Source organism: Microtus oregoni, unplaced genomic scaffold (genome assembly GCF_018167655.1).
Source record: "Microtus oregoni isolate MIOR12 unplaced genomic scaffold, Mior012 000025F_ref0000491, whole genome shotgun sequence".
Taxonomy (NCBI): Eukaryota; Metazoa; Chordata; class Mammalia; order Rodentia; family Cricetidae; genus Microtus; species Microtus oregoni.
The window spans coordinates 8094572-8122393 of NW_024543084.1; the positions used below are offsets into that span (position 1 = coordinate 8094572).

At 50.7% G+C, this 27822-nt stretch overlaps 1 protein-coding gene across 13 annotated transcripts in view; it reads right to left on the bottom strand.

Annotated features, from left to right (window-relative positions):
- The window catches only part of Cacna1b (calcium voltage-gated channel subunit alpha1 B), a 157159-nt gene that overhangs the window by 6001 nt on the left and 123336 nt on the right, over window positions 1-27822 (bottom strand). For 11 of the 13 annotated variants that reach the window (XM_041674757.1, XM_041674756.1, XM_041674753.1 and 8 more), the window contains 12 exons: window positions 24685-24801; window positions 24250-24315; window positions 22956-23047; window positions 21685-21829; window positions 19439-19566; window positions 12989-13085; window positions 10310-10418; window positions 5308-5415; window positions 4665-4777; window positions 3821-3948; window positions 1056-1191; window positions 726-842 (listed from right to left, as the gene is read on the bottom strand). In XM_041674757.1, coding sequence (XP_041530691.1) covers window positions 726-842; window positions 1056-1191; window positions 3821-3948; window positions 4665-4777; window positions 5308-5415; window positions 10310-10418; window positions 12989-13085; window positions 19439-19566; window positions 21685-21829; window positions 22956-23047; window positions 24250-24315; window positions 24685-24801 — 1356 coding nt within the window. The remainder of the gene's footprint in view (window positions 1-725; window positions 843-1055; window positions 1192-3820; window positions 3949-4664; window positions 4778-5307; window positions 5416-10309; window positions 10419-12988; window positions 13086-19438; window positions 19567-21684; window positions 21830-22955; window positions 23048-24249; window positions 24316-24684; window positions 24802-27822) is intronic. The other 2 variants (XM_041674749.1, XM_041674755.1) reach the window with 2 other exon arrangements.

A 27822-nucleotide genomic window follows, 5' to 3' on the forward strand; every position in this document is an offset into this window, starting at 1 on the left:
GCACAGCTGGAGAAGAGGGAGCACAGATGGAGAAGAGGGAGCACAGCTGGAGAAGATGGAGCACAGATGGAGAAGAGGGAGCACAGCTGGAGAAGGTGGAGCACAGATGGAGAAGATGGAGCACAGCTGGAGAAGATAGAGTACAGATGGAGAAGAGGGAGCACAGCTGGAGAAGGTGGAGAACAGCTGGAGAAGAGGGAGCACAGATGGAGAAGATGGAGCACAACTGGAGAAGATGGAGCACAACTGGAGAAGATGGAGCACAGATGGAGAAGATGGAGCACAGATGGAGAAGAGGGAGCACAGCTGGAGAAGATGGAGCACAGATGGAGAAGGTGGAGCACAGCTGGAGAAGAGGGAGCACAGCTGGAGAAGAGGGAGCACAGCTGGATACAGCAGAGCTGCGGCTATGAGAGCCAGAGGAAGAACGCCGAGGAGACAGTAGGGTCTTGTGAACAAGGATTAGGTAGAACCAGAGCTGGGACGAAGATACCAAAGCTGTAGATCCAGAACTCTTAATGCCTCTTTCTCTGACCATAAGACTGTCCTGGTGAGGCCGGTACGATGTCTCAGAGGGAAGGAGGTGCCCAAAGTTGCAGAGGCAGGTGACTTCAGCCTGCTTCTCTCTGCCCCCAGTTCCCTCTCACACTGTGCATCACCAAGCGCCACCCCCCCCCAGCAACACCTCACCCTCCCACAGCCCAGACCCTTCCAAGATAACACACCTGTGTTTCTGCCGCCAGGCGTGGCATAGAGGCAGCCCGGCCTTGGCTCTCCAGCCCAGGCTGCGGCTCCCCTTCAGGTCCTCGCAATGTCATGTTCTGCATCTGGACGTCCACAGCCTGGAGGACAGCAAGCCCCTCAGTTACACATCACAGAGCCATCTGGCCCCACTCATCCCCATCTCACCTGCTCTGACTCCTGACCAGAGCTGTGCTCTGCCACCTCCCATAGCACGTGAGTCCCTGTTCAACTCACTCCCCCACGCCCACCTCACAATCCTCACCCCCACCCACACACTCGCATCTAACACTACCCTTCCAGGGAGGGCTCACCAGTTTTCCTGGCTGCCCCACTGGGATCTCTGCAGAATGGCCACGTTCTAGAGGTGCTCTGGCCTCATAGAGAGTGTCCTGGGTCCTCTGTGTGCCCCAGGACAGGGACTCCTTGATGCCGCTTTCCTGGGTTTGTCTGGAGAGAGAAGCATTAGAGATCCGTGGGCTGCGGAGCGCTGTTAGTGCTGAGAATCTGCACCGTAGCCATGGCATTCCCACACAGGGGCTCCAGCATGGCCCCCAAACCGAGATACAGCACCGAGCATGGGGTTAGGACGGTTCCTGAGGGCAGAGGACTTATTCTGAGGGAAGCCAGAAGCAACATTCCCTAGTCTGGGGACCATCAGCAAGTTCTTCAACCCTGGTACCGGTTCTTGTGATACAGGCATTTGCCATAGATTATGGTGGGAAGGACAAGGCCACACAGTGACTCTGTGGTGAAGCTTGGGTAAATAGCCTGCAGCTAAAGGAACTCCAGAATCCTTCCTGGGCTGCTTTCTCCAGAGGTCCCTTGCTGGTGGCTCTTCCTTACACCCACCTCTCTACTACGAAGGAGCCATTTAGTGTCCCATCAGCCTCTTAGTTATCAGATTATATACGTCCTCAGCACCCGCCGCTCATTACAGCTGCTCCTCAGGGAGCCTGGAGTGTTCAGATTCAGGGTGAGACTCCCACACAGCACTGATTCTTCCCACGCAGCCTCTCTGCAATGACCTCATTTGTATCATACAGGTTGAGTGACATTGGAACAGGTCACCTTAGCACACTCGGCACAGGGGCTATCTCAGTACACAGACTGTACTGAGACGCTGCCCAGATCTGTTCTTGCTGGGCATTTTAAACATGAGTCACCCATTGTCTTCTGAGAACATTGTAGGCCATCTCACCTCAGTGACTCTTGAAACAACCCCTAGGAAAGGACTCTAGCTGACAGGGGGCCAAGCTAAACACTAGAGCACTGTCAACTCTGAGGTCACAGAACAGCCCAGACCCTCCATTGCTGGGACATTAAACACAGTGTTCTCCGACTGTGAAGGTTTGAATGAAAATGGCCCCCACAGACCCATAGGGAGGGGCATTATTGGAGGTGTGGCCTTGTTGAAGAAAATGTGTCACAGGGGCTGAGCTTTGAGGTTTCAGAAGCTCAAGCCAGGCCCAGTGTCCCTCTCTCTCTTCCTGCCGATCCAGATGTAGAACTCTCAGCTGCCTCTCCGGCACCACATCTGCCTGCATGCTGCCAGACTTCCCACCATGACCATAATGGACTAAACCACCTGTAAGCCAGCCCCAATGAAATGTTCTCCTTTATAAGAGTTACCATGGTCATGGTGTCTCTTCACAGCAACAGAAACCTTAACTAAGAAATTGACCTTCAACTGCTTTACGCAGAGGTTATGATCATCAAAGTACCTGAAGCTTATTTTCCTCCTGGAAGCCTGGGTCAAATCCAATTAAAGACTCCTAACATTTTAAAGGATACGGTCACATGCACACTCACATACACACCTGTAAGTCCTGTATGCCCAAGCACACATTCCTCCTCACACACTCTAATACACACGCTCCTAGTATGTTTAATCTTAAGTGCAGAAGAGTGACCCTAACCAACTTGTGTGAGGGAAAACAAGTAAGCGGGGGTGTCTGCAGGGCTCTGCATGGCTCGTCCCAGGATGGACTGTCTCGGCAGAAAGCCCAGCTAACAGCACTTGCCATCAGGGCTCCCTCTGCATTGTCTACTGCCCACGCCATGAACTTGGGCCTGACTGTGCAATGTGTAGGGCTATGGCCTGTGAGTCAGAAGGAGAGGGCCACATGAGATCGGCACCTCGTCTCTTGACATTTTCAGGGCCAACATGAGATGGTGCATCCCTGGAAGCCAGCTATCAAGGGAAGTTAAAAGAACATGGCTTTCTGTGTGCAACAAGCCCTGCCCAGAGCTCCTCCACAGCCTTTGGTGAGTGACCCTTGATTTCTGACTCTGGATTTGATATCAAGAAACACCATCTCAGAGTAAAGTGAAACAAAGGATTGACCAATTTGTCTAGGTAGCAGTCTTAGAAATCAAAGCCAAAATGACAAACTGAGAAAAGGCTCAGAGGAGCCAGGACGATCAGAGTTATAATTTTCTATGAATAGGTATTTGAGAACTCAAGGCAGAATCAGTTTCTTAATAGTCCACAGGCGTTAGAAGCCTGTGACAGCAGAATCTGGAAGACAGGGGCAGGCAGTGGCTGTCATCTAGGAGTAGCACAGCTATCTACCCAAGCTCCATGCCGTCTACCTAACACTAGGCAGCTAACATAGAAATCCCCTGTAGGAACAGGCAGATAGAAATCTTTACCAGCTTCCAAAAGTCTGTGTGTGCCCTGGGTGGAGGCAGATATGGAGCTGCTCCAGAGCTTGTCCCAGGAAGTGGGAAGACCGCCTGTCTTCAGAGGACTATGCAGGTTGTGGGTGAGCCCCTTAGGTATTTCAGGGGGTGAGTTAGAGGCCAGAGGGCACTGCAAACCAGCTAGGGTGAAGTCACAGATCTCCTTCCCCCACTGGCCATGAGCTCCCCTGCCCACTCCCCACCAGTTATGAGCTCCCCCTGCCCACCCCCACCAGTCATGAGCTCCCCCTGCCCACCCCCACCAGTCATGAGCTCCCCCTGCCCACCCCCACCAGTCATGAGTTCCCCCTGCCCACCCCCACCAGTCATGAGCTCCCCCTGCCCGCTCCCCACCAGTCATGAGCTCCCCCTGCCCACTCCCCCCAGCACTCACATGGCCCCACCGTTGCTAAGGGAAGTGGCACTCTTCTGTCGAAGGAAAACCCTAGCTCCCCGAAGCACAGCAGGTTGGGTCTGCTCCAGGGTGGCCTTCAGAGGGTGGAACAAGGACACAGGACCCATCTACAAAGGAGAACAGGGAAGAGGAGAGCCCGGTGTCTGAGGACCTCAGCCTGGAACATGTAGCAGAGTACAGTCTGCTCAGGACAGTGTGGGCTCCTTGGTCTTCAGGATAGAACCTTTGCTTCCCTGGATCTTGTCTTGCTTCCCAAGAGGAACATGCAGAGCCTCAGTTTCTCTGTCTACACAACGGGGGGCTGGTCATATCACAGAATCATGCATCTCGTCCTCAATTTCCAGTGCTTGCCACCAGGAATGCCAGTCTGAGGAGACTGCAGGAATGAAGCCAGGCACTTCCTACCCAGGGCCAGGTAAACGTCACTGAACGCTCTGTGTGTTTATAAGATTTTCCAAGCTGAACAGGTAGTCACTGAAGACACAGCTGTAACAGCACTAGAAAGTTGTACCCTAAACCTCCCACACAACCGTGAGTAAAGCCAACAGCAACTCTGGGCCAGCAGCGTGGATGTCTTCGGTCTGTACCTGGGTGTAGTCCCACAGTTTCTCTTCCCATCCTCTGAATATCACATCCTCCTCTGTCTACCACAGAGAACGTGATAGTGCCCAGAGTGTCTGCTCTCGCCCTTGAAAGCCAGCTTACAGCGTCAAGGCTCTACAACACGAGCAAGCAAGTAGCTAACGGAGAGCAGGCAGCCTGAGAGGGGCTCCCTCCTGCTGCCACGGAACTCTGTCCAGTCGTAGGTCCCCCACAACTGTACCTGGGACAGGCCTCCGGGAGCTTGGTGAATCTGATCTCGGGTGGTTTTGTTCTGTTTGTAGAAGTCAAATATCATCAGAGCTGCATAGACTTTCCCCACTGTCATCTCATCAGCTGAACAGAGCAGGCAGAGAAGAACCAAAGGCCGAGGTTGGGAGGACAGACAGCACAAAGAAACCACAGGAGATGTAGCTGGATAAGCAGGCGGCGTCTTTCCCTCTTCCCCTGTGTGGGCTCCAGGAAATGTGCCGGGCTGAGGGACTCAGGTGGGTGCTCAGCCATAGGAGCGAGAGCCCTGTCTCCTCTGGATACAGAATACATCCCACTCTGACCACACTAACTAGTCCTGTGTCCTGTATGTGGGACTGACTGATGCATCCCTACAAGGGGCCCTCAACACAGAGCACCTCTTCTTTGTGTCCATACAATTCCCTCTTGTATTTTTTTTTTTTTTTGGTGTTGTGAGATATAGTCTCAAAATAGGAGGACTCTGAATCACCTCTCTTGGCTCCTATGCGACCCAGCATAGCTACAGAGGGATGAGGGGAGCCCACTTCTCCAATGCAACACACTCTGTCTTACTCCTATACACCTTGAGGGACCAGGGGAGGTGGGGGCAGAGGTACCATTTAATCTCCACTTACGTTTGTGGGGTGGTACGAGTAGGTCCAGCGTCTTCTGGGGTAGATTGGCCCACACAGAAGAGATCTCCTTTCTCAGCTCAGCATCACACTGGTGCTGCTTTGTCCCTGCTGGGCCAGGACGAGGGGGAAAGGGAAGACGCATCAGGAGTTCTGCCACCCCTCATTCAGGCAGAGCTGGAGACAGTGCGTGTGGAGGCATGGGCAGAGGAACAATGGGGGAGGCGGTGCTAAAGGGAGGATACAGGAAGACACACTGACCTGCACACTAGTTACAGACCTTCCTGCAGAGTCCTGGAGATGGCAAAACTGTGTGTGTGTGTGTGTGTGTGCGCATGTGTAGGAGAGAATCTAGGGTCTTGCATATGCTCTGAAATAGAGCTATAACCCCAGCACCTTAAGTATCTTTTGAAGAGTAAAGTTTTAATTTTTATGAAGTTTAATTTATCAGTTTTTTCCTGTATGGTTCATTATTCATTTTATTTATTTATTGTATGATTATAGGGGTTACCCATGGAGGCCAGAAAGTGACATAAGATCCTATCCGTGAGCCTCCTGATGCGGTTCTAGGATCCAAACTCTGATACCCTAGAGAGGAGGACACCCACATAACCATCTCTGACTTCTTTTCTTCTCCCTGCTCCCCTTTGTTTTTGTCGAGGTAGGGTTTCTCTGTGTCTCTCTGGCCGTCCTAGAACTCACTCTGTAAACCAGGCTGGCCTCTGCCTCCCTGAGTGCTGTGATTAAAGGTGTGCACTGTCACCCCCGGCTCCATCCCTGCTCTCTTCTGAAAACAAGTCTCCACTCAACTCAGTTGCCGACACATCTCTGTCTTCTACAAGTTTTGCCATTTTAGGTTTACCTCTACAGCCCACTTCAAGTTAAGTTCTATAGGAGGGTCAAATATGTGCTGTGCATCGGAAGGCACAGCATTGTTCCCACACGGAAGTCACAAGAACCAGTGACGGAGAAGCCTAAGCGATGGCTGCATTAAATGAGTTCAACGTTAAAAGTGCCTTTCTGAGAAGACATCAGAAATCCTGGCCACCCTTCACCTTGTACCCTCAAAAGAAAGGCCTTAGCAAGAGAACACTTTAGAATAAAACCCACTCTGTTGTTTCCTGAACTCCAAGAAATGTATTTCCTGGACAAGCTACCCAGCCTGTGGTATTTTGCCAGTACTCTGTGATGTTTAATCTTGACAGAATTTAGAATCATGTTGCGAACAAACTCTGGGCACGTGTGTGACGGTGTGCTCCAGGAGGTTTGACTGGAGGGAAGACACGTTTCAAAGGTGGGCCACACTGGTCTTTGGGCTGCACAAGCAGGAGAGATAACACCTCCTCTCTGCTTCCAGACTAAGGATGCAATCTGACTAGCTGCCTCGATCCCTCCCCGCCATGACGGCCTAGATCCCCTGGACTGGTCAACTGAAACAAACCCTTCCCTTTGAGGCAGCTTTTCACCTACTGGCCATCACGGCAACAAGAAAATTAACACACACACTGTTATTAGGAGTAGCAACTCTTTTCTTCTTTTTTTGGTTTATTTATTTATTTATTTATTTATTTATTTATTTTGGTTTTTCGAGACAGGGTTTCTCTGTGTTTTTGGAGCCTGTCCTGGAACTAGCTCTTGTAGACCAGGCTGGTCTCAAACTCACAGAGATTCGCCTGCCTCTGCCTCCCAAGTGCTGGGATTAAAGGCGTGCGTTACCACCGTGAGACAGGGTTTCTCTGTGTAACAGCCCTGGCTGTCCTTGAACTTGCTCTGTAGACCAGACTGGCCTCAAACTCAGAGATCCACCTGCCTCTGCCTCCTGGGATTAAGGGTGTGTGCCACCACCGCCCAACTCTTCTTTGATTCTTCTTATGAACGTTTGAAACTCATTCAATAATAAGGTGTGCAGGGGAACTTCAGAGTCATCAACAATGCAGAAGCACTTCATAGCTGTGGCGTCATTTCAAGGAACTCTACTGTCAGTTAGCACTACACAGAAACCTGAATGCTTTCGTAGGCTAGCCTTGTGTACCTGTCAGTTTCAGTAACTTCAGAAACAGAGTGGAAATAACACCAACTCTGAACACAGGCACTTTCACTTCTTGCTCTATTATTATATTGTTATTATTTAAAACCATTTTTAAGGTTAAATATATTTTGATCATATTCTCCCCTCCCCATCATTTCTGACTCTTGCATCTTTCTCTTATCTTATTACAATGGCTATAGCCTCAAGTACATCCTTGACAATGAGCCCTGACGGCCGACCATCATCTTAGTCCTGACTTTAAGAGAGTTTCTATGTTAAATATTGCACTAGCTGTAATTTTTCATAGATATTCTCTATCATACATTTATTGGACATTTCATTTAATTCAAAGTTGATGGAGGAAGGTCATTGGTTAAATAAACTGCCTTGGCCCTGATAGGTAAGAACATAGGTGGGTGGAGTAAACAGAACAAAATGCTGGGAGGAAGAGGAAGTGAGGTCAGAAACCATGCATCTCCTCTCAGAGGCAGACACGATGGAGCAAGCCGCCAGGTCAGACATGCTGAATCTTTACCGATAAGACCGGTGCTACACAGTTTATTAGAGATGGGTTGATGGGGATATCAGATTAGCCAGTAAGGGCTAGAGCTAATGGGCCAAGCAGTGTTTAAATGAATACAGTTTGTGTGTTGTTATTTCTGGTGTAAAGCTAGCCGTACGGGAGCCGGGTGGGACGAAAAGCAGGCTCGCAGCTCCTTACAACAAAAGTCTACACAGAAATGTTCTTAGCATGACTGAATGTTGGATTTTGTCAGATGCTTCTCTTCCTGTGTGACTGTGGAGATATCATATAGCTTCTGATATCGTTTGCTAGAGTAAGTTACACTGGCTGGGCTTTAGGACATAACCCAGCCTTCCACCACAGGGATAACCTTGACAATGGCATCATGTACTGTCTTCTTTTATGGACTGATAGATTTGCTTGGTAAAACTGCACTGAAGATTTTTATGTCTAGATTCAGCTAACTAAAATTATATTGAAGAACTTTATACTCACATTCATGCTGTTTTATTTCCTGCCATATCTCTGTTTCCTGTGTCAGAACATAGTACATTTAAGACAGGTTGAGAAATATCCCCTCTTCTATTTCCTGTAAGAGTCTAAGACAGGCTGTATTCACTGGAATGTTTGACAGACTTCATCAAGGAAGTCATCGAGGCCTGGAGTTTCCTGCTGGAAGGTGGTTTGCTAAGAAATATAGTATCACTAATGTTATCTCCTAGTTCATGCATATGTGTGGGTGCATGAGGCTGTGAGGGGCATCTGCACCGTATGTGCACCTGTGTGCTTGTGTGAGGCACGCCAGGGGATGACCTTGGCCATCTTCACAAAGCCTTCTGCCTCTTTTCTTTTCTTTCTTTCTTTCCTTCCTTCCTTCCTTCCTCCCTCCCTCCCTCCTTCCTTCCTTCCTTCCTTCCTTCCTTCCTTCCTTTTTTCTTGACAGCATTTCTCGAAGTATCAGCCTTGGCTGTCCTGGAACTCACTCAGTAGACCATGATAGCCTTGAACTCACAGAGATCCGCCTGCCTCTGCCTCCTGAATGCTGGGATTAAAGGCGCGCACTACCACCACCCCAGCCCACTCTTTACTTCTGTTATCTGCATCTTTCTTCTTGATTGGTCTAGCTGGAGGTTTGCCTACATTCTTGTTATGATTTTAGCCTGGAAACTCTGGCAGACTGAAGGCAAGAGCACTGCACAGAGTGGGCCAAGGCAGAGAGGTGACTATATGCTGGGTGGTTTTGAAGTCAGCATGGAGATGTAAGTTAGAAAAATGACAGAATAAGGGTAACTCCAAGGTTTTAACAGGGAACAAAGAACAGAGTTCTCCAGGATGGAGACAGGGAAGAATGCGGAAGGACCTGAACCAAGGTCTAGCTAGACAAGTCAGTGGGAAAGTTCCCGCAGAGCCTCTGAGTGGAGATGGCATAACTTATGCTACTCTTGTCTGGATGAAAATACAAGATTAGGATGCAATACATGCACAAGGATTGGGCAAGGTGGCAACAGCGAGAAAGGGCTCTGAGGCACCCACAGTTCAAAGGTGTTGGACCAGAGAAGCCAAAGACAGATCCAAAAAACGACATTGGACTAAACTCCAAGGAAGGCTGCTGCTCAAATGAAAACTGGAGAAGAGAAATCAGCAGACTAGGCCTTCAAGTAGCCGGTTCCTATGAGGAAAGAAAAAAGGAACATGGGGGCTGGAGAGATGGCACAGAGGTTAAAAGCACTGGTTGTTCTTCTAGAGGACCTGAGTTCAATTCCCAGCAACCACGTGGTGGCTCACAACCATCTGTAATGAGCTCTGGTGCCCTCTTCTGGCCTGCAGGCACACATGCAAGCAGAACACTGTATACATAGTGAATAAATAAATCTAAAAGAAATAAAAGAGGAACATCAACAGAGGGGTAAGGGAGAAACCTTTTTAAAGAAAGCAGCGATAAGTGTGTGCTCACATATTGACACAAGCAGCAGAGGATGAAACCATGGGTAACATCCTTAGGGAGATGTTGAGAGAAGATGGGACCTGGAGTACAAAGGAGGCTGGGCTTCCACTCCTCACAACAGAAGAGGCTAAGCTGTGGGAGAGTGATGGGGTGGAGGGTCCCTCTAGTAGAGGAGAAGGGAAAGATGGTACAGGCTCCCTATTACACGATGGGGGCAGGCTATCACTGCTGGACGGAATGATCTAGAACAAGGGATTGCAGTTCACTATGCTGGTTCTTCCCTAATTACGAGGTCACTGTAGTGCTAAGGAAATCTTCAAGGTAGACAGCGCCTAGCAGAGCAGGAAAATCTATCCAGTTGTGCCCAGACAGAGCCCATTCCTTTATCCTCCTTCTTACATGAAGTACATCACTTTAGTGTGAGTGTTGTTCTGTTTTGAAACAGGAAGTCACAGTGCCCAAGGATGGGCTGGCCAGTGCCCTCCCTTCCCCAGGGCCCCCAACTCACCTGGGGCAAGCTTGATCTCCAGCGCTGTCCGGATGAGGGCCATCAGCGTGGAGGTGAAGTGCACCGTCATGTCCTCATTGGATATGGGCATGTTCATGCGAACCAGGCGCTGGGGATGAGTAGGGGCAGATCAGGGCCAAGCATGGCAGGCTCACTCCCACCCTACAGTTAGTGTCTGGGCTCTGGAGCTTGGCTTGGCTTCCTGAGAGGGGTCCCGGCAGGTGCCTGGTCCAAGAAGGCTGGGTTGGTGGAAGTTTTGCCAGCATTCTCTCCTCCCGGACCCCACTCTCATCTGAGCTGAGATTCTCCTGGCTAGAGAAGAGCAGAGATCCAAGTAAAAGCTAAAGCAGAGGCTGGGCCAGGACCCTGGCTCCTGCCCACTGCCTGTGAATGCCAAAAGGGTGGGGGATCCAAGACAGAGCACTACTCCCTGGGACAGCCTAAAGAACAGATGGGACCCTGTCCTATGACTTTGCTTACCTGTCCTCTTCTATCTGCAACTGGATCATCTAGGAGCGGCAGCCAAAAGGCCTCTCTGAGGTCCAGTCCCGGTGGGGCATGCCTCAAGAGAGAAACTCACTTAACTCAAGTTTTAACCACACTAATGGGCCGGAAAGAAACACTTGAAGAGAAACACTATCATAGGTCTTAACAGACCTTCCAGGGGCCAGAGCGGAGGGGTGCATACGGTCTCAGGCTTATTCTGCTCCCATCTGAGTGGCTAGCTCCCTTTCCTTTCTCGGGTTTCAGAGACAAAACACCTTAACACAGGGTGTCTAAATCAGTCCTCTGGGGCAACTCGGCAGCTGCAAGAGTCTCTGGCTTTGAGAACATCTGGGCCCTTGAGGAGGACTCAGGCATCTGAGGAGCACTCCCTTGGCCAAGAAGAACCCCAGGACTACTGTACCCCACTGTGTCCTCTATACAGGAAGAAAACCAGAGACAGGCGCTCCTCCCTGGGGCAAGCACTCTTCTTTGGGGGAGGGCCACAAAGCCCAGCCCCTAGTACCTTGTCGCCAAGTTCTGTATCTTTGTTGTAAACACAGGGGGCACAGGAGCACAGAAAACAGGAGGTAGGCTCTTGTCCTACGAATGCTGGCAAAGCCCCACTGGGCACATCCAATTACAGGACCAGGACCTCACATGTCATGTATGTTACACACCAGGAAAAACTGCTTCCCAGAGCATGGCATCCCTGCAGACCAGCACCGATGGCAGTGTGAGAGGCCAGGGAGTTCCTCTTCCAGGGAGGGGGGTTAGGATGGGAATGAGAGAAGAGCAAGCAGACTATTTCTGAGAGGGGGAGATCTGTCCAGGACACCAAGGGTTATGCTGATAAGACTCCCACTTCCCACTGGTTTGCCCCTAGTCATGGAGGGCAGAGAAAGAACCTCAGAGAAGCAGAGTGGCAAGACCAGGGTAAATAAGGTCCAGAAATGGTACTCCAAGCCTCTCTCTGGCCCTCCCATCTTGCCCCAAGCCACCTGCAACCTACCCAGAAGCCTCCCTTGGTCTGGTCATACCCTGCACCTCGGGATCCGTAGGCACGGCTAGAAAGGGCAGCACAAGCCTTCATGCCTGCCTTTCTGCCTGACCAGGTGTCATAGGAACAGAGCTCTCCCTCCTGTGGATAGAGACATGCATGCATGCAGGGCCTCTGCGCTTTCAACACGCATGCTAGTTGGGGGCGGATAAAGGCAGGAAGAACCCAGAGGCATCTGTGAGTGGTGGGAGAGCTGGTTTGTCCCCACAGACTACACTGAATGACGTGGCAGACATAAACCCAGAATGGGGTACAGAGACAGAATACGGACAGAGGACGGTGAACCAAAGAGGGAGGCTCTGGCGGAAAGCTCTCTCAGACAGAGGCAAACACAGGGTGTGCTGTTTACTGGGGAGCAGTAGGGACTGGGGATGCTGAAGGTAGCACTGCAGGCAGAAGAAGCTTGTGACTGGGCCAGGAAGGAGGCCTGGAGGTGTCCTTGCTCACTTCCTTCCTCGTGACTCCTGAACTTCCCAAGCTGGGACCCTCACCCGAGGGTGTCTGAACACCCATTCCTTTCCAACATCAAGGCACCCCTTCCCACTAGGAAGCTTAGGAAGCCCTTGGAGACTGCAGCTGGGCAGACATCCCTACAAGGCTGAGCTTAGCAGGGGTAGAAGGGCAGGGAAAGAGGTGAGCGGCAGAGGCTCCACCGCCCTGTGTATCCCCCAAGGCCTGACCCTGCAGACTTGATGACCGCCCATGATGGGAGCACAGGGGACAGGGCAGCCGGGTAGTCCCAAGCCCAGAATAAAGCACCCTCTGTCCAAAAAGCATTGATTTGTCTTCTCATTCTTGGGAAGGCAAAGGAAGGGAAGGAAAAAGGGTGGGGCAGGGTGGAGTTGACTCTGGCTCTGTCGTCCTGAGCTTCTCAAGGATGTCAGTAATGGGGAAGCCAGGTGGGGTGTTGGGGTTAGTGCAGAGACACGTCCCGCTATCTGGGATGGGAGCAATGGGTTTCAGGGTGGTATGGGAGCAGCGGTAAGGCAGCCAGGTACAGCCACACAGCCAGACAAACCCTGAAAAAGCAGGGGGAGCCCATGAGTGCTCTGCGGGCTGAGCAAGGCCCAGGCGGGCCCAGCCTAGCACAGAGGGCCCTGGGTTGGGTGCAGGGTCAGTGCAGGGTCAAGGTCTACCTTGTATGCAACTCGAGCCGGGCATTTCTTCCCCAACCCCAGAGGTGGGGACATGTGTTTCAGCATCTCAAACATGTCATTGTAACTGATGCGCCCACTGGAAACCCGTTCCAGAGGCCAGGCATAGTGGGGTGGTCCACAGGAGAGGCACACGGCAGGAGGGGTAGAGCAGGGAGCGGGCAGGGGAGGAAGCAGACAAGAAAACAGATTCAGTTAACCAAAGTGTCGGGTAAATGCCCCAAATCAAAACAAGTAAAATGAGGGAGTCTCTGCTTGACTTGACCCTTGCTTGCCCCCACCCCCAGCCTCACCTCCTCATAGCAGCCCAGTGCAGGGCAGCGGGCAGGGGTGACGTCTGAGCTAATGAACATGGAGGGGTTGAGGGAGGGCTGCATCGGGGCGGCTTTGGGTTATAAATTTCTGACTTTACTCTTTTAGAACCGCAGACAAGGCCAAATCAGAGAGAACTGTTTCACCATGCAGGAAGCACTGGCCAGGCTGTGTGGGGCCGAGACGGCTGCCACTGAGAGCCACAACAGCGACACCTGCCTCATTGGGCAGCTCAGATCTGCTTCCAAGTAAGGCCAGAGGCTAAAGTGGAGAAAGAGCTACGACACACTAGAAAACCAGAGAAGGAGCCCCGGAGCTCTTAGGGGACTAAACTTAAGACCGGGCAAGTCAGCTCCAAGCCCAGAGACGCCCGAGGCCAGCCCAGGGCAGGGCTGCTGCTGAGGTCAGGGCTGGGTGGGAAGGAGACCGCAGGAGGGAGGAGCTGAGTAAGCTGTGGCCTGGCGCCACTGGTGCCTCTGACAGCACGGGTTGGGACCAACAGGTTGGATGTGCCCCTTGTGGGGCCTGGAACCCACGGTTGGGGACTCAGGGGAGCATCTTGGGACTGGTGAAGCATCTTCCCAAGTCGAGAGGCTGGGGCTTCCCTCTACCCCAGGGCACCTGCCTGTGGGCTCGGGGTCTCAGAGACACAGCAGAGTCCAGCCTTTCTCCAGAGGGCAGATCTGCCCAGACCCTGCCCTCCGCTCCCAGTTCCAGGCCAGGGCTTTTCTCCCTGAGCTGAGCACATCAATCCAGAAGCGACGCAGGAGGGCTCCTCTTTCTTGTCCCCTCTCTCTCTTCCCCCTGGGACCTGAAAGCCTCTCTGGCCCACAAGGGCCCCTGCTCCTTGTTTATTTGCACCACATCCATACTTCTCCTCTGGGCTCACAGCCTCTGGCCTGTCTGACCAGCAGCCCATTCATAAGAGCCTGCAGGAATGCTGGGTGTGATGGCTGTTGCTTTGGTAAAGGCAGGACCTGTCTCACCCACAACCCCCAGCCCCACTCCCCACACCCAGTCAGCTGGGCCTGCTAGACTCAGCCTAGCCAGGTCGAAAAACTCCTTGGGCACTGTCTCGAAGGCTGCCTGCCTCCAGCCAGCTGGATGGGTTGGGGAGATAAGACAGGGAACCACAGTATCCAGGATGCTGGAATGCAGGGCAGGGCAGGACAGAGGAAAGAGAAGGTGAGGTGTTGTCATTCCCGAGTCAGGCAGGGAGTGTGTGCAGTGTTTGCGATTCGGGCAGGGAAGTATGTCAGATGGAGGCTCTGAAGTTGCAAACCTTGTAGGCCAACCTACGAGGGCAGTTCTTTCCTAAGCCAACGGGTGGCGCAATACAACGCAACAAACTGTACATATCCTTATAATGAATCCGGCAACTGGAAAGGAAATGTCACAGGTTATGGCAACAAGGCATGATGGAGCCCGTCCCACAGACCCACCCAGTCTGCAATGGAAGATGAGCTGTGAGGTGGAGGTGAGAGTTATGACTAGACAGTACTTCCTAGTGGGACCTGGAGTCCAGTGCTCCCCGGAAAGTGGCAGCCCCAAGATAATCCCTACAGTGAATGAAGTCAGGAAACACTCAGAATAAGATGCTGTCTACGCCCGTGGCACCCCCCATGAGCCCCGCTTTGCACCCTGTGCCATGCCTATCATTGCACTTGCTGTCTAACCCCCTCTTTCAGCTCCCCAATGCCAGAGCCCTTTTCCTCCTTCTGACCTTTGCTCTCACTACCATGACACGCCCCGCCCATTTCTCAGATGCAGAAACCCTGCGCAGAAGTGCACATCTAAATGCCTCTAGATTGCCCCCATCTCCCTGAACACACTGGGGTCCCCTGGAATCTGGCCAGCACTGACCCCCTTTCTCCTCTGTTTCTACCCTCTTAGTTCAATCAGCATCAAACCACACCCAATTTTCTGTGTTTACCCCTTATTTGCTAATCTTGCTGGACCCCAGGGACAATGGCAATGGAGGCCATTCCACCAAGTCTGTGGGCACGACACTGTTAATCCTTCTATTTCTGGGTATTTTCCCAAAAATATTCAAAAGCTCCCCCACTGTCTACCAAGAAAAAAAAAGGCAAAGTTACCCTGTTTAACACTATTTCAATCTCGTTCTCTCTGCTTTTAGTACTCGCTCGAGCCTCGTATCGTCTACCCTGCTCGCCCCTCACATCTGTGCCCACCCAGCAACCTAGAACTCAGTTCCTCTTCTGCTCGCCTCCTTTGGTACAGTTCCCAAGCCACATGACCTCTCCCTCCCCCACAACATCCTGGCCTCAAGCTGTGGCCACACCCCCATCACACAGCCTTGCTTACAGTTTCATCTTTGGGACCCAGACCAGGACACAGCAGATGCTGAGGAAATGCTTACTGAACAGATGGGTGAATATGTGACTGTCATTGTCATTTTGAGTCTCCACGCCTCAACACGCTGTGTTGAAGCCACAAGAGGGAGGCTGGAGAAAGGCATCCACAGCTCCCAGGAGCGCCATGCCTTTCTAGTTTCCCACAACATGTGTAAGCTCACACAGCGCACAAATGACACATAAACACCCTAACGTGTACACACATACATACATACATACATGTAATGACTTACAGATGCACATAACATACATGTATACTTACCATACATACATAGATGTGTATGCATAAACAGTCTCTCACACACATACACAGAGATAAACTTACATGGATACACAAAACATGTTTGTATGCATGAATGTGCCTATGTGTGCATAATGTATGTACATATTTTTGTGCACACGCCTAGGACACATAGGCTCCTTTACATAAACACACATGCACATGTTCACACACAGCTGTGCTTGTGCATACACATACACACATGTTAGAAAATTTGACTGTGTGTGGTTTCAAAGTTTTTCTCAGATGATGAGAAACATCATGTGGTTGCTTGGGAAATAAAGACAACCACCTGCCAGGTGTGCAGTGACCCTGTTCAGATGTAGGGTCCAGCTCTAACCTGTTTGGGTGCACCGTCGAGTCTCAGCTCCTGGAGTAGTATGGAGGGGAACGAGCATCAACCTCAGTGCTCACTGGTGTACTTGTACTTTGGGATGCCTGATCCTGTCTTCTGGCCATGTGTTACCTCTGCCTCAAGGCTTGTGTTTTGGCCATCTCTTTAACTTGCCCGTTACTTGCAGGACCCCAGGTTCCCCAGCTCTTGACTTAGGAAACAGACTGAAGTCTACTGTGCACGGCTGCACGGCTGTACTCGGGCCATGTCCGTTTCGCTAAGCGCTGCTGTGAACATAACTCCCTCTCTTGGTTACAACCGATGGTAGGAACTGGGGATGCTGCTCCTTTGCAGCTGGCCTTCAGTGCAGAGTGCACTGTACAGAACATCTGTTTTCTGCAGCACATATTCCTCTTGGGAAGACATCCCAGAAACAGCAGTGACTCTTCAGGTCATAGTCAGGCTCACTGGGGAGTGCCAAGGAGCACTTCTGCAGTTGGAGCCTGTCCTGCCCTTTTAATGCCAAGGTCTAGTGTCTCCATGGCACCCCACCCCAGTGACATACCTAACCACAGAACCAATGTAATATCCCTGGGCCTATGCAGGGTCTTGGACATTGTAGGGAAAGCATCAGAGATGAGAAGCCTCTGCAAAGTAAAAAACTGATCAAGTACAAATGCAATAACAACAACAAATGGTTCTGCTGCCTTGGCCTATGTAAAAACTGAAGATTTCTCATATAAATGGAAAATATACATGGAGATGTTGTCAGTCCAAACAGCCCCAACAGAAGAGACCTGAGTCCCAGGCTCCTAACCAATGCTGTGAAACTTCTAGGACTACAGCTTCATGAGGCACCCCAGAAAGCACCCTGTGAGAGGCAGACAGAGGCAGGTGATGAATTGAATACAACCATAGTCTTCTTGTCCATCTCTAGGGGCAGAGCAGAGGCAGATAGGGGCAACAGGAATCTTCTAGCCCAGCAGAAGAAAGTCCAGCTATCCCTCAAGTCCTCTGGGTGGACTGAGCACTCCTGTGCTGAGCATCAAGTTAGGGAAAAGGGGGAAAAATCCAAGGGCTCCTTGGGAAGCGGGACTCTGGCCAGTAGTCTGATTGTATCTTCTAGCTCTCCACCTGAAACCTAAACATCCTCCAGGGTCTTAATCAGACACTTGAGCATGCCCAGCCTAACCACCTCCTCCAGGCTCTCCACGAGGACCCTGACTATCATCAGTGATCTGACTCTCCCATAGAAATGCTAAACACAGACCTATGACAGGCAGGCCAGGGCAGGCGGGGAACTGCCTACAGCTGCAGTTTTCTCGTCCATCCCTAGGGCATAGGAAGTGAACGCTCATTCATTCAGAGAAAACTGTTCATTCCCAGCACAGTTCTTGAACAGTCACGGTAAATGAGACAAGAGGCCTGTATCTCCACATTAGTCAGCTCCTGCAGCCTCTTTCTCTATAACCTGTCTTATAGGGAAGAGCCTCAGCGATCACCACTTGAGTGACTGAAGAAGAGAATACTTGATGAGCAGTTAAGTAAGAAATGACTGAGCAAGTGAATGTGTGGGTATGACGGTCAATGCTGAGCGTCAGCGGGACGGGATCAAGAATCGCCCAAGGGACGAGCCTCTGAGCCGTCTCTCTGTGAGAGAATGTCTAGGTTGGATTGAGATGGGAAGCTCCAGTCTAAATGTAGGAGAGATCATTCTAAGGGCTGGGGTCCCAGACTGAAGGAAAAGAAAAACGGGAGCTGAACCCCAGCATCCATCTATGACTGTGACCAGCTGTCTCAGGCTCCCGCCACTATGCCTTCCCTCCGTGCTAGGTTTATCACTTCTTAAACTATAAGCCCAAACTAACCAGACTGTGGTGGCACACACCTTTAATCCTAGCACTCGGGAAGCAGAGGCAGGTGGATCTCTGTGAGTTCGAGGCCAGCCTGGTCTACAGAGAGAGTTCCAGGACAGCCAAGGGCTATACAGAGAAACCCTGTCTCACAAAACAAAAGCAAGCAAGCAAACAAACAAAAACCTATAAGCCAAAATAGATTTTCTTCCTTAAGTTGGTTTTTTGTGAGATAGATAGATACAATCACAGAACCAAAAAAGTCATTAACACAGTGAAGAAGTGAACAAGGAAACAGGTGAGAGAAGATGAAGGGGTGCACGAGTAAATGAAATGAGCGTTCAGCATATTCAGGGCCAGGTAGGCAAAGGGATGAACACACACACACAGATGGAGAGCCCCTGGTGTCCTGCTTGCCTGCCTTCCTGAGTACGGTCTCTGGCATGAGAGATTCGTACGGCAGAATGTTTCAGGGCTCTCTGTGGAACCCGGCGCCAAACAACTTTGACTTTTGAACCCAAACCACTCCGTGAGGCCCTTGCTGTCTAGAAACAAATCACACCTAACTTATGTAGCATAGTAACTGTTTCCTGCATTGATTAAAGGAGCAGAAACATAATAAGACCTTCCCAGTTCCTCTGGTTTTAATAAAGCTCCACCTAGCAACCTACAACATGCAATTAGGGATAGGAACAGACATACGCAGGCTCCTGTCTCCAAAAGAAATGGCAGAGAGGAAAACCCAAGTCCATCTAGAGAAATATTTAAAGCCCACATTATGGATGATAGGGTAGAGTTGGCACAGTGCCAGCCCAACTAGCACACGTCTCTGGGCTCAGTCACCAATACTTCAAATGTTGACATTTGCTCTCCAGCCCTGATCGTTACACAGGTCTCCTTCACATTTGTCTCTTCGCCCTCCCACACTGGATCACATGTCCATCACACAAGCCTTGGGAGAAGGCAGGACACTTCTGTGCAAAGAGCCCTGGAAATGTCCCTGACCCCCAGGCATAGGCACTCTCCTGAGGAGCATACTGAGGGTCTCAAAGACTGTGTCTCTGTCCCAGAGTTGCACCAAGGCATGGGGTCAAAGAGGAACGTGTTCCGAAAGGGGGACCATTGCTACCATATGCGGAACCGGGTTAAGTCCCTAGGCCTCAGACCAACACCTGAGGGGGACATGCACATGGGGCTGTCTAAGTCCACCCTGGCCCTGTCTGGAGAGCCACAGGTAATGACAGCCCTGAGGACCATAGAGCGCTGGTGCTCACTCACCACGCAGCTGGGTCGTACTCAGCCCAGACTCGAATGAATTCATCTAGGTGGTGAGGCCCTAGGATGGAAGAGTCCCGCGTGAGGTACTCAAAATTGTCCATGATCACAGCAACAAAGAGGTTCAGCATCTGCAGGGAGAAGGAGAAGAGGTGGTACATGATCCAGTGGGCCTTCTTACCCGCCCTCCAGCTCTGCCCACAGCTGCCCAGAGGAGCCCTCTGGGAGTAGAGGCCACTCTCATTGGTAAGGCCTCCTTGCACTGGGACTTCCAGGGTCTCCTCAGTCTCAGGGATTCTTAACCCCAGAAATCCCAATTTTTACTCCTGAAGAGACAGAAAGACTAAAAGACAGAAAATCATTTCCCTACAAGTGCTGCTGTCAAAAAGTGACCTGGCCGGACTACAGGCGGCACTGTTTTACTGCCCAGTAAGTACTCCTATGCGGCCCCTGCAGCGTGTTCAATAAGCCTGCCAGTCATCTGAAACAATAGACATTAAAACCAAGAGCCATAGTGTTAGGTAATTTCTAGATTATTGACTTTCTTTGACTGGCTTATCCAGCTATCCTTATGTCAACAACACTGTTTTGATTACTATTGCTTTGTGCGAACTCTAGGCTGGCTAGAGCCTGCTATACAGCAGAAGATGACCTTACGTTTCTGATCCTCCACCTTCTGGGTACTGGAATTATAGGTGCATGCCTACCACACCCAGTTTATGCCATGCTGGGAATCAAACCCAGGGTTTTGTGAATGCTAGGCAAGCATTCTGCCAGGCACAGAGGGGCACATCTGTAACCCAGCACTAGTGAAGCTCATGCAACAGTCGGCAAAGCCAAACTGATGGATGCATTCTAGGTTCAGCAGGGACCCTGTTTCAAAAAAATAAGGTAGAGAGCAAATTGAGGAAGATACCTGGCATGAACCTCTGGCTTCCACATGCATATGCACCCCCTACACACACATGCACACACTCATAGAAACACATACATAAACACACACACATGAAAGGGGAGGAGGCTGGAGAAATGACTCGCAGTTAAGAACATCTGGAGTTAGGTTTACCACATCCATATAGGTGGCTCACAACTGCCTGTGATCCTCCAGGGAATATAATACCCTCTTCTGGCCTTTCGGGACACACTTAGACACAGTGAGATATGCATGTGCAAAAACAAAAATAAGGATATCTTTTATTTTTAAGGAAAAAGCTCAGATTTCTGGATCCTTTCTCCAGAGCTACAGTAAGCCTGAGGCAGAGCCCGGTACTTCTCCTCTCCTCCGTGGATATATGTGTATATTGTGTGTAGTTGCTCCTGTTTTCTGGTGTGGACTCTGGGCACATATATGTATATTCATAAGCTGTATGTATTTGCTTCTGTTCCCATGTGTGGGCACTGTGTGTCCATACACATACACACATCACATGTCTTTCTTAATCAGTTATCCATCTTACTTTTTAAAACAGAGCCTCTTCCTGAACCTGGAGGTCACTATCTCTGCTGCTCTGACTATGTAAGGAGCTTCAGTGACCCAGTCAGCTCCGCACTGCCCTCCTCTCTGCACTGGGGTTACGTACCGCTCTCACATAGGTGCTGAGGAACTCAGGTCCTCCTGCTTGGATGGCAGGCGCTTTGCCACCTGAGCCATTTTCCTAGCCTAAGGGCTCTGCACTTCTAACAGGCACTCAGGAGATTCATGCTGCTGAAGTCCCACACACGAGCTGCTGGGCACAGTTCAGCTACACTGCCACCTCGACACGGGGCTAACTCATTCACATATCCCGCCCTGAGATCTGAGCCCTGTCTCTCCTGCCTTCTAACCTACGCTGGCAGAGCTGCATGCGTCCATCAGAGGGAGGGCCCACACTTAGTGCTTAGAAAATTCCAGAGCGTGGCTTTCTTTTCTCTTCTTCAATCAGCTCTACCTTCAAGTTGTAGATGAGCCCTCCCCAAATCTCTCAACCTCCTCTTGGCCACTGTCTCTCCACTCATTCTGCAGCTCCATCCCTTACTGTCCAAGGTTCCTGGGGTTCCCCATGCCTAAGGACCAGGTCACCAACCTTTTACATCTAATCCTAGAGTTACTTACTCAGCAACCCGGGCACCCTGCCTCAATGAACTCCATTGCCACAGCGCACACAGGCTTTTAGCATGGGACTAGCGTATAAATGTGGACTTGATCAAACTCGGGACCCAACAAAGCGAGGGCCTGAGACAGACAAATGTGGCCCAAGGAAAGGACTTACCAGGAAGGAACAAAGGAAGATGAAGGAGACGAAATAAAAGTAGGCAAAGTCACTCCCACACTCGCTGGCGTTGGCATGGGGATCGCAGGCCCGGTTGCCCAGACAAGACAGCATGATCTCATGCCAGGCCTCCCCAGTGGCACTCCTGAGAAGGACAGAGTGGTAAGCACACAAAGGCAGGCCCAGGAGGAGCTGTCCAGCAAGCCCAGAGCCTGGGTGGCAGAGCCATTAGGACAGCGGGGTAGAGGGAACCTCCTCTTATGAGGTTTTGTACGGGTGCAGAGCCCGGATGACAGGAGATTTCCAAACCGACCGCCAACTGAGAAAGCCCTGGAAGTGGCCTATGCACCGGGAGCTTGCCTGCCGTGCACACTCACTCCCGTGTGCACACAACACGCTCCAGCACGCTCCTGACTTTTGAAACTCAGTCTTCCTCGTCCTCATCACCCTTTAACTCTGTGGCCAGTCTAGCGACTACTTTCTGCGTTCAGCCACCAGCCTGCCATCAGGAAGACCACTGTTCCCCTTTATCAGCTCTGAGCAAGAATGCTGGAGTGGCCTCCCACTGTCTCGCAGGGTCCCAGCAGGGCGGGGGTGTAGCCCATTTCCTCAGTCTAGAGCCAGAGATGGCCGATAAAAGACTGTAAGAGGCAGAGAGGTATCTCACACCTTCCTCCTACTTCAAGCCTCAGAACACTTCTGAGGAAGCCTGGGGGTGTCTACAGCACTAGAGCTCATGCAGATGGGCCTCTTGCTCTGGCCCCTGAGTGTCGCCTGCTACTTTTCTAAAGGCACCCAGGAGTCTGGGCCACTGTGGTTCCAGCGAGAGCAATGGGAGAAGGGCAGAGAGTGAAGGCACGTTCAGACCACCAGTTTGGTAGAGCTGGCTCCTCTCTCTAAGTAGCTGAAAACTCCCTGGGGGTCCTGTTTCTCTTTTATCCATTGATGCAGGTGCTGCCAGTACAGTGATCGGGTCCAAGGGGACCTTGCCAAGCACCTGCTGCCCGCCCACATTGTACCGCCTCCAGACACCTTTTGGCTCTCACTGGGGAGCAGCGCTACAGGTTAGGTTGGCACAGGGGCCACAGGATCCCTTCCCCGGGTACTTCTTTTCTATCAAGAGGAGGCAGACAAGAGCCCTTTGAAAAAAAATAAATAGAAAGTAAAAGAACTGGAAGGACCACTCGACAGAAGTGGCATTGTTTTGGTTCTGGAAGGGACGTGGTCCCCATGAATGGAACTGATCCTTGTCTACCTGAACAACAGCGCACCTGAACAACAGCATCAAGGCTTGCAGAAATGTTCGGAAGTTGTTGTGTCGGTTGATACTGGTGTCGTCATCAAGGGCAATGTTTCCAAAAACCTGAAATGGAGAAAAATAACAGAATATCGGCGCTGGATTTTGGGAGCTACACTCACTAGACGGGGCGAGAGAAAGTGTGCATGCAACTTTGAGGGCAGCACAAGAGATGGGGTCGCCTGGGACTACCGCAGGTCCCAAACAGACAACCTTTGGGTGGAGCACACTCATCCCTCAGCTCCGTGCACGCGGCTGGGGCTCGGAGTCTACCCACGGATGCAAGTCTGAGTAGCCTGGATACATGGGGCTTGGGCTCTGCTCTGACTAGGAAGGAAGCCTTTTAGGTCACTCTCTAGTCTAAAACTATAATTAGGTTGGTAACAGCTTGGGGAATGCTCTTTGGGATCTCCTGTGCAAACAGCACAATGGGCAATCTAACATACTGCTTCCAGGATAAGAAATGCAGATGAGTCAGGAGCCAAGCTAAGCCTAATACCCAGACTAAGTGAAAGTCTATGAACTATCATCGTTCCACAAAGATCAGAGAAACACACGTTATTGGACAACCACAGACAAAAGCAACAAAAAAAAAATGTACATGTTTGTTTTAAATAGCATCAAATCTCAGGAAAGCTTTAAACTGAGAAAACTGCAGTCTGAAATAAGAGTCTTAGAATTCATAAAGCTCAAGGCTTTGGCACCTCCTGTCTACACTGTTCAGAAGTGGCCACATTTATAGTTAGGATGCTGATTTAAATCTTCTGAATGTTCTTTTGCCCTGAAGAATTAGCACAGCAGTATTCTTTGACAAAATAAAGAAAAACCAAGTTATTGTTGAGTTCAATGATCTGGTGGGAGGGGGGTTCTGCTTACACTCTGGGAAGGATTTCATCAGTAACATCTGACCTTTAACTGGCTGCCGGACAGCACGGAGCCACCAGTCAGACGCTGGTGACTAATCTAAAAGTGCCTGGATGGACATCCTAACCCCTGGTGGACCTCACTTTCAAAAACACCGAAGTATGGCTTCCCAGGGAAACGGGAGTGAGCAAAATGGGTGGCTGTGAGCCCAGCCTGTGCTGTCCTGGTTTCCTCTGCCACAATGCAGCGCTTCTGGGGCTGAATTCAATGCTTACACCAGTATCTGGTTCACAGTAAACGATCGCTTCATTGTATTATCATCATTTAATGGCAGTGGCCCATATCCCTTTCACCCGGCAGACAGGAGCCCTGTGTCCAATCCAATCTGGGCAGGTGGCACCCACCTGCATGCCGATGATGGCGTAGATGAAGAACAGCATGGCAATGAGGAGGCACACGTAGGGCAGCGCCTGGAGACACATGAGCACATCAGCTCCAGGGCATCCCTGAGGCTACACACACCTCAGCCTGGCCCAACTCCACCCCATTGACCACTGAGCCCTTCCAGCAGCAAGTGGCCCTGTCTGCTTGTCTGTGACCTGAGAGCACAAACCTAGCTCAGAGTTGTACGGGTGTTAGGGAATAACCTATTGCTCACTCAGAAGGTCTTTAGGGATCTGCACTAGGAGAGCAGATGCCGAAGAGGCACGCATGCCCTGCCTTCGCTCAGCCTTCTAGAGGAAGCTCCACTCTGGGTGGGGGAGAGGAAGCATGGCAAAGAAAGAGAAACAGAAACTGCCCAAGGGAGCTGTCCAGCCCTTACTGGAGCCCTGCTTTACCTTAAAGGACTGGACGAAGGTCCACAGCAAGATGCGGATGGTGTAGCCCTGGCGAAGGAGTTTGATCAGCCGGGCCGCTCGGAAGAGGCGGAGGAAGCTCAAGTTGATGAAGTTGTTCTGCAAAGAAGAAGCATTGTTTGGAATCTCTCTCCAAAAGGGCAGACAGGCTGCGTCCATCCTACAACCCTTCCCCAGGTCCCTGTGACCCCCAAAGAAACGTGGTTAAAAGAAATGAAAAGGAAACCATTGCTTTAGCCTAAGCAGCAACTGGCTGCACAGACATCCTTCCTTAAGAAAAGCTTGTCACCGTAAGTCAGTTCTCAAGTCAGAGAAAATCCCTTCACACTAGGGCAGTTCCCCAACAGTAAAGGACATAAAGAAAAACTCTCCAATGTCCCCCCCCCTTCTGCCAGGTAGTGCTGGGAGATCACCTATGAGCCTCGAAGATTGGCAACCTCTCCTAGAACACTGCCAAACCGCCCAGGTATTCTCCCAAGGGATTCCTGAAGTGACCCCTGCCTGAGCTTAGCAGTCAGTCTTCCCTTCTGGGCTCAATCAGGAAAGGTCTTGCCTGTCTGAGCCACTAGCTGGCTTCTCTGGGACTGGTCCAGATGTTAGCAGACATTCTCATAAGGGGCAGGAATGGTCACTGCTGTTGTTACCACAGACGCTATCTGTGCCACCCACACTCAGGCCTTTGTTCTAGAGAACCCAGGACATTGGGCATTGCTCCCTCAACCAAGGGTTCAAAACCAAGTACACGAAAATAATAAACCATTAAGCCCCAGACTCTAAAGATTACCTGCCTCTGGGCACCTTGGGTTACTGACAGGCCTTTTCAGGGCTCTGGATCTGTGGCGGTATCCGTGCACTGACAGCGCACCTGCGCAGCCAGGTGTTGTCTGCCTATTTAGACACCAGGCGCCTATGCTATCGCCTGAAAGCAACTTCCTACCGTTTGGCAGTTTTCAATATGCAAGCAGCTCAGGCTCATACACGTTTGTGTTGTCAAGATTCAGTGACGAATGAAAAGGAAAGAGGAGACAAATGTTGAATGAGACAGAAGAGCAGGACAGTACATGCAGACACGAAAGCAGGGACCGGCTGAGAAGATGCTCCAGGGCTGCCTGTCTCGGTGTGTGTGTGTGTGGGGGGATGGCTTTCATGCCGACTTCCAATGGACATCTGCCTTGTCTGTTGCTTCCACTCTTGGGAACGGATTTGTATGGCTCTCAACCAGAGTAACAATGCTTCTGGACTGTTCATGCAAGGGGTGAGGTATAGTCACCTTGACGGTGATTCTGGGCAGGATGTGGGTGCCTTAGAAGCAGCACTGATTTCAGACACTATACAGAAGGGTCTGTGGACACGGAGGGGCCCCAAACTATGTCCAGATCAGCAATGGGGCAAATATCACCTCAGGGCATGACCCTGAAAGATGGCACAGCTGGCAGACTCCTAGCTCGCAATGAGGAAAGATTCTCGCTTATAGACATTGGTAGACCATTGTCTACTAATACCAAGGATTCATAGGCAGAAGGCAAGCACCTGCCTCTCTCTGGGCTTCTATTTGGTAACTAACTGTTCAGTTGGGTTTAAGGGACAACGCTTGCCCAAATCAAAGCAGCCTGTACCTGTCAAAGAGAAGACCTCCTGAAGAGGGGGAAATAAGGGCTTCTTGTAGTAAAGGCAGGCCAGAAGGCAATCAGGATGGTGGGGAGGCACCGTAAGCAACAGCATATCTAGATGACCTGAGGTATGAAGGCAAGACTGAACTATGGTCATCTCCACTTTGGTGACAAAGATTCACACCCCTTCACCCAAGCTTTCCCCTTGGGAGCTCCATAAGTGCTCAGGACTGGACGGGGCAGCAACAGATAGGCAACCCTAGAGTACCGTGAGATTAGATGGTGATGACTGCCAGATGCCCCAAGCATTAAGTGACGGGCTAGGCAACCACCATGCCAAGCACATGCAGGACGGCCAAGGACAAGCAGACAGCTGTGCGTCGTGTGCCTTCACCTCTGGCTGGGTCATCTCACTGGTGGTAGGTATACCTGGCCTGCACTCCCAGGACCCATGGTTTCTGCTGCACGGGAAGTGGCTCCAGCTACCAGGATCGTCCTTGCTTCTGCTTCCCTAAGTCTCAGACATGGGTAGTCTCACTGTCAGTCCCTAACACTTCAGTCTCAGCTTCTGCTCACAACCTCAAGAGGCATCCATACCCAACTGATGAGGCATAACCGGTGGAGAGGGGGAGCTGAAAGCATACTAAGCACTGTACGGCACTCCCAACAAGGATAGTTGGACTTATTCCAGACCTTAAGGCCTGGCATCCAACCCCACGATGGCCTCTAATTAGTCATGAGACCTTGTTCCTGAGTGTCACCTGAGCATGATGCCCAGATCTATGGACACAGGCTGGTCAAGCACCAAAGGACAAAATTCTGCAGTTCTAAACCAGCTATTCTCTTTTGTTCATTTGAAATGGGTAGAGAGGGAAAGAGACAGACAAGGGGTGGTTGTATGGGCTATGTAGAGGAAGATAAGAGACAAGGAGGTATACGGTCAACAAGACAAGACGACAGCCTACAGAATGGGAAAAGATCTTCACCAACCCCACATCAGAGGGCTGATCTCCAAAATATACAAAGAACTTAGGAAATTGGCCATCAGAAGAACAAATAATTCAATAAAAAAAATGGAGTACAGACCTAAACAGAGAACTCTCAACAAAAGAATCTAAAATGGCTGAAAAACACTTAAGGAAATGCTCAACATTCTTAGTCATTAGAGAAATGCAAATCAAAACAACTCTGAGATTTCATCTTACACCTTTAAGAATGGCCAAGATCAAAAACATTGATGACAACATATGCTGGAGAGATTGTGGGGAAAAGGGAACACTTCTGCATTGCTGGTGGGAGTACAAGCTAGTACAACCCCTTTGGATGTCAGTGTGGCGATTTCTCAGAAAATTAGGAAACAACCTTTCTCAAGACCCAGTAATACCACTTTTGGGTATATATCCAAAGGATGCTCAATCGTGCCACAAGGACATGTGCTCAACTATGTTCATAGCAGCTTTGTTTGTCGTAGCCAGAACCTGGAAACAACCTAAATGCCACTCAATCAAAG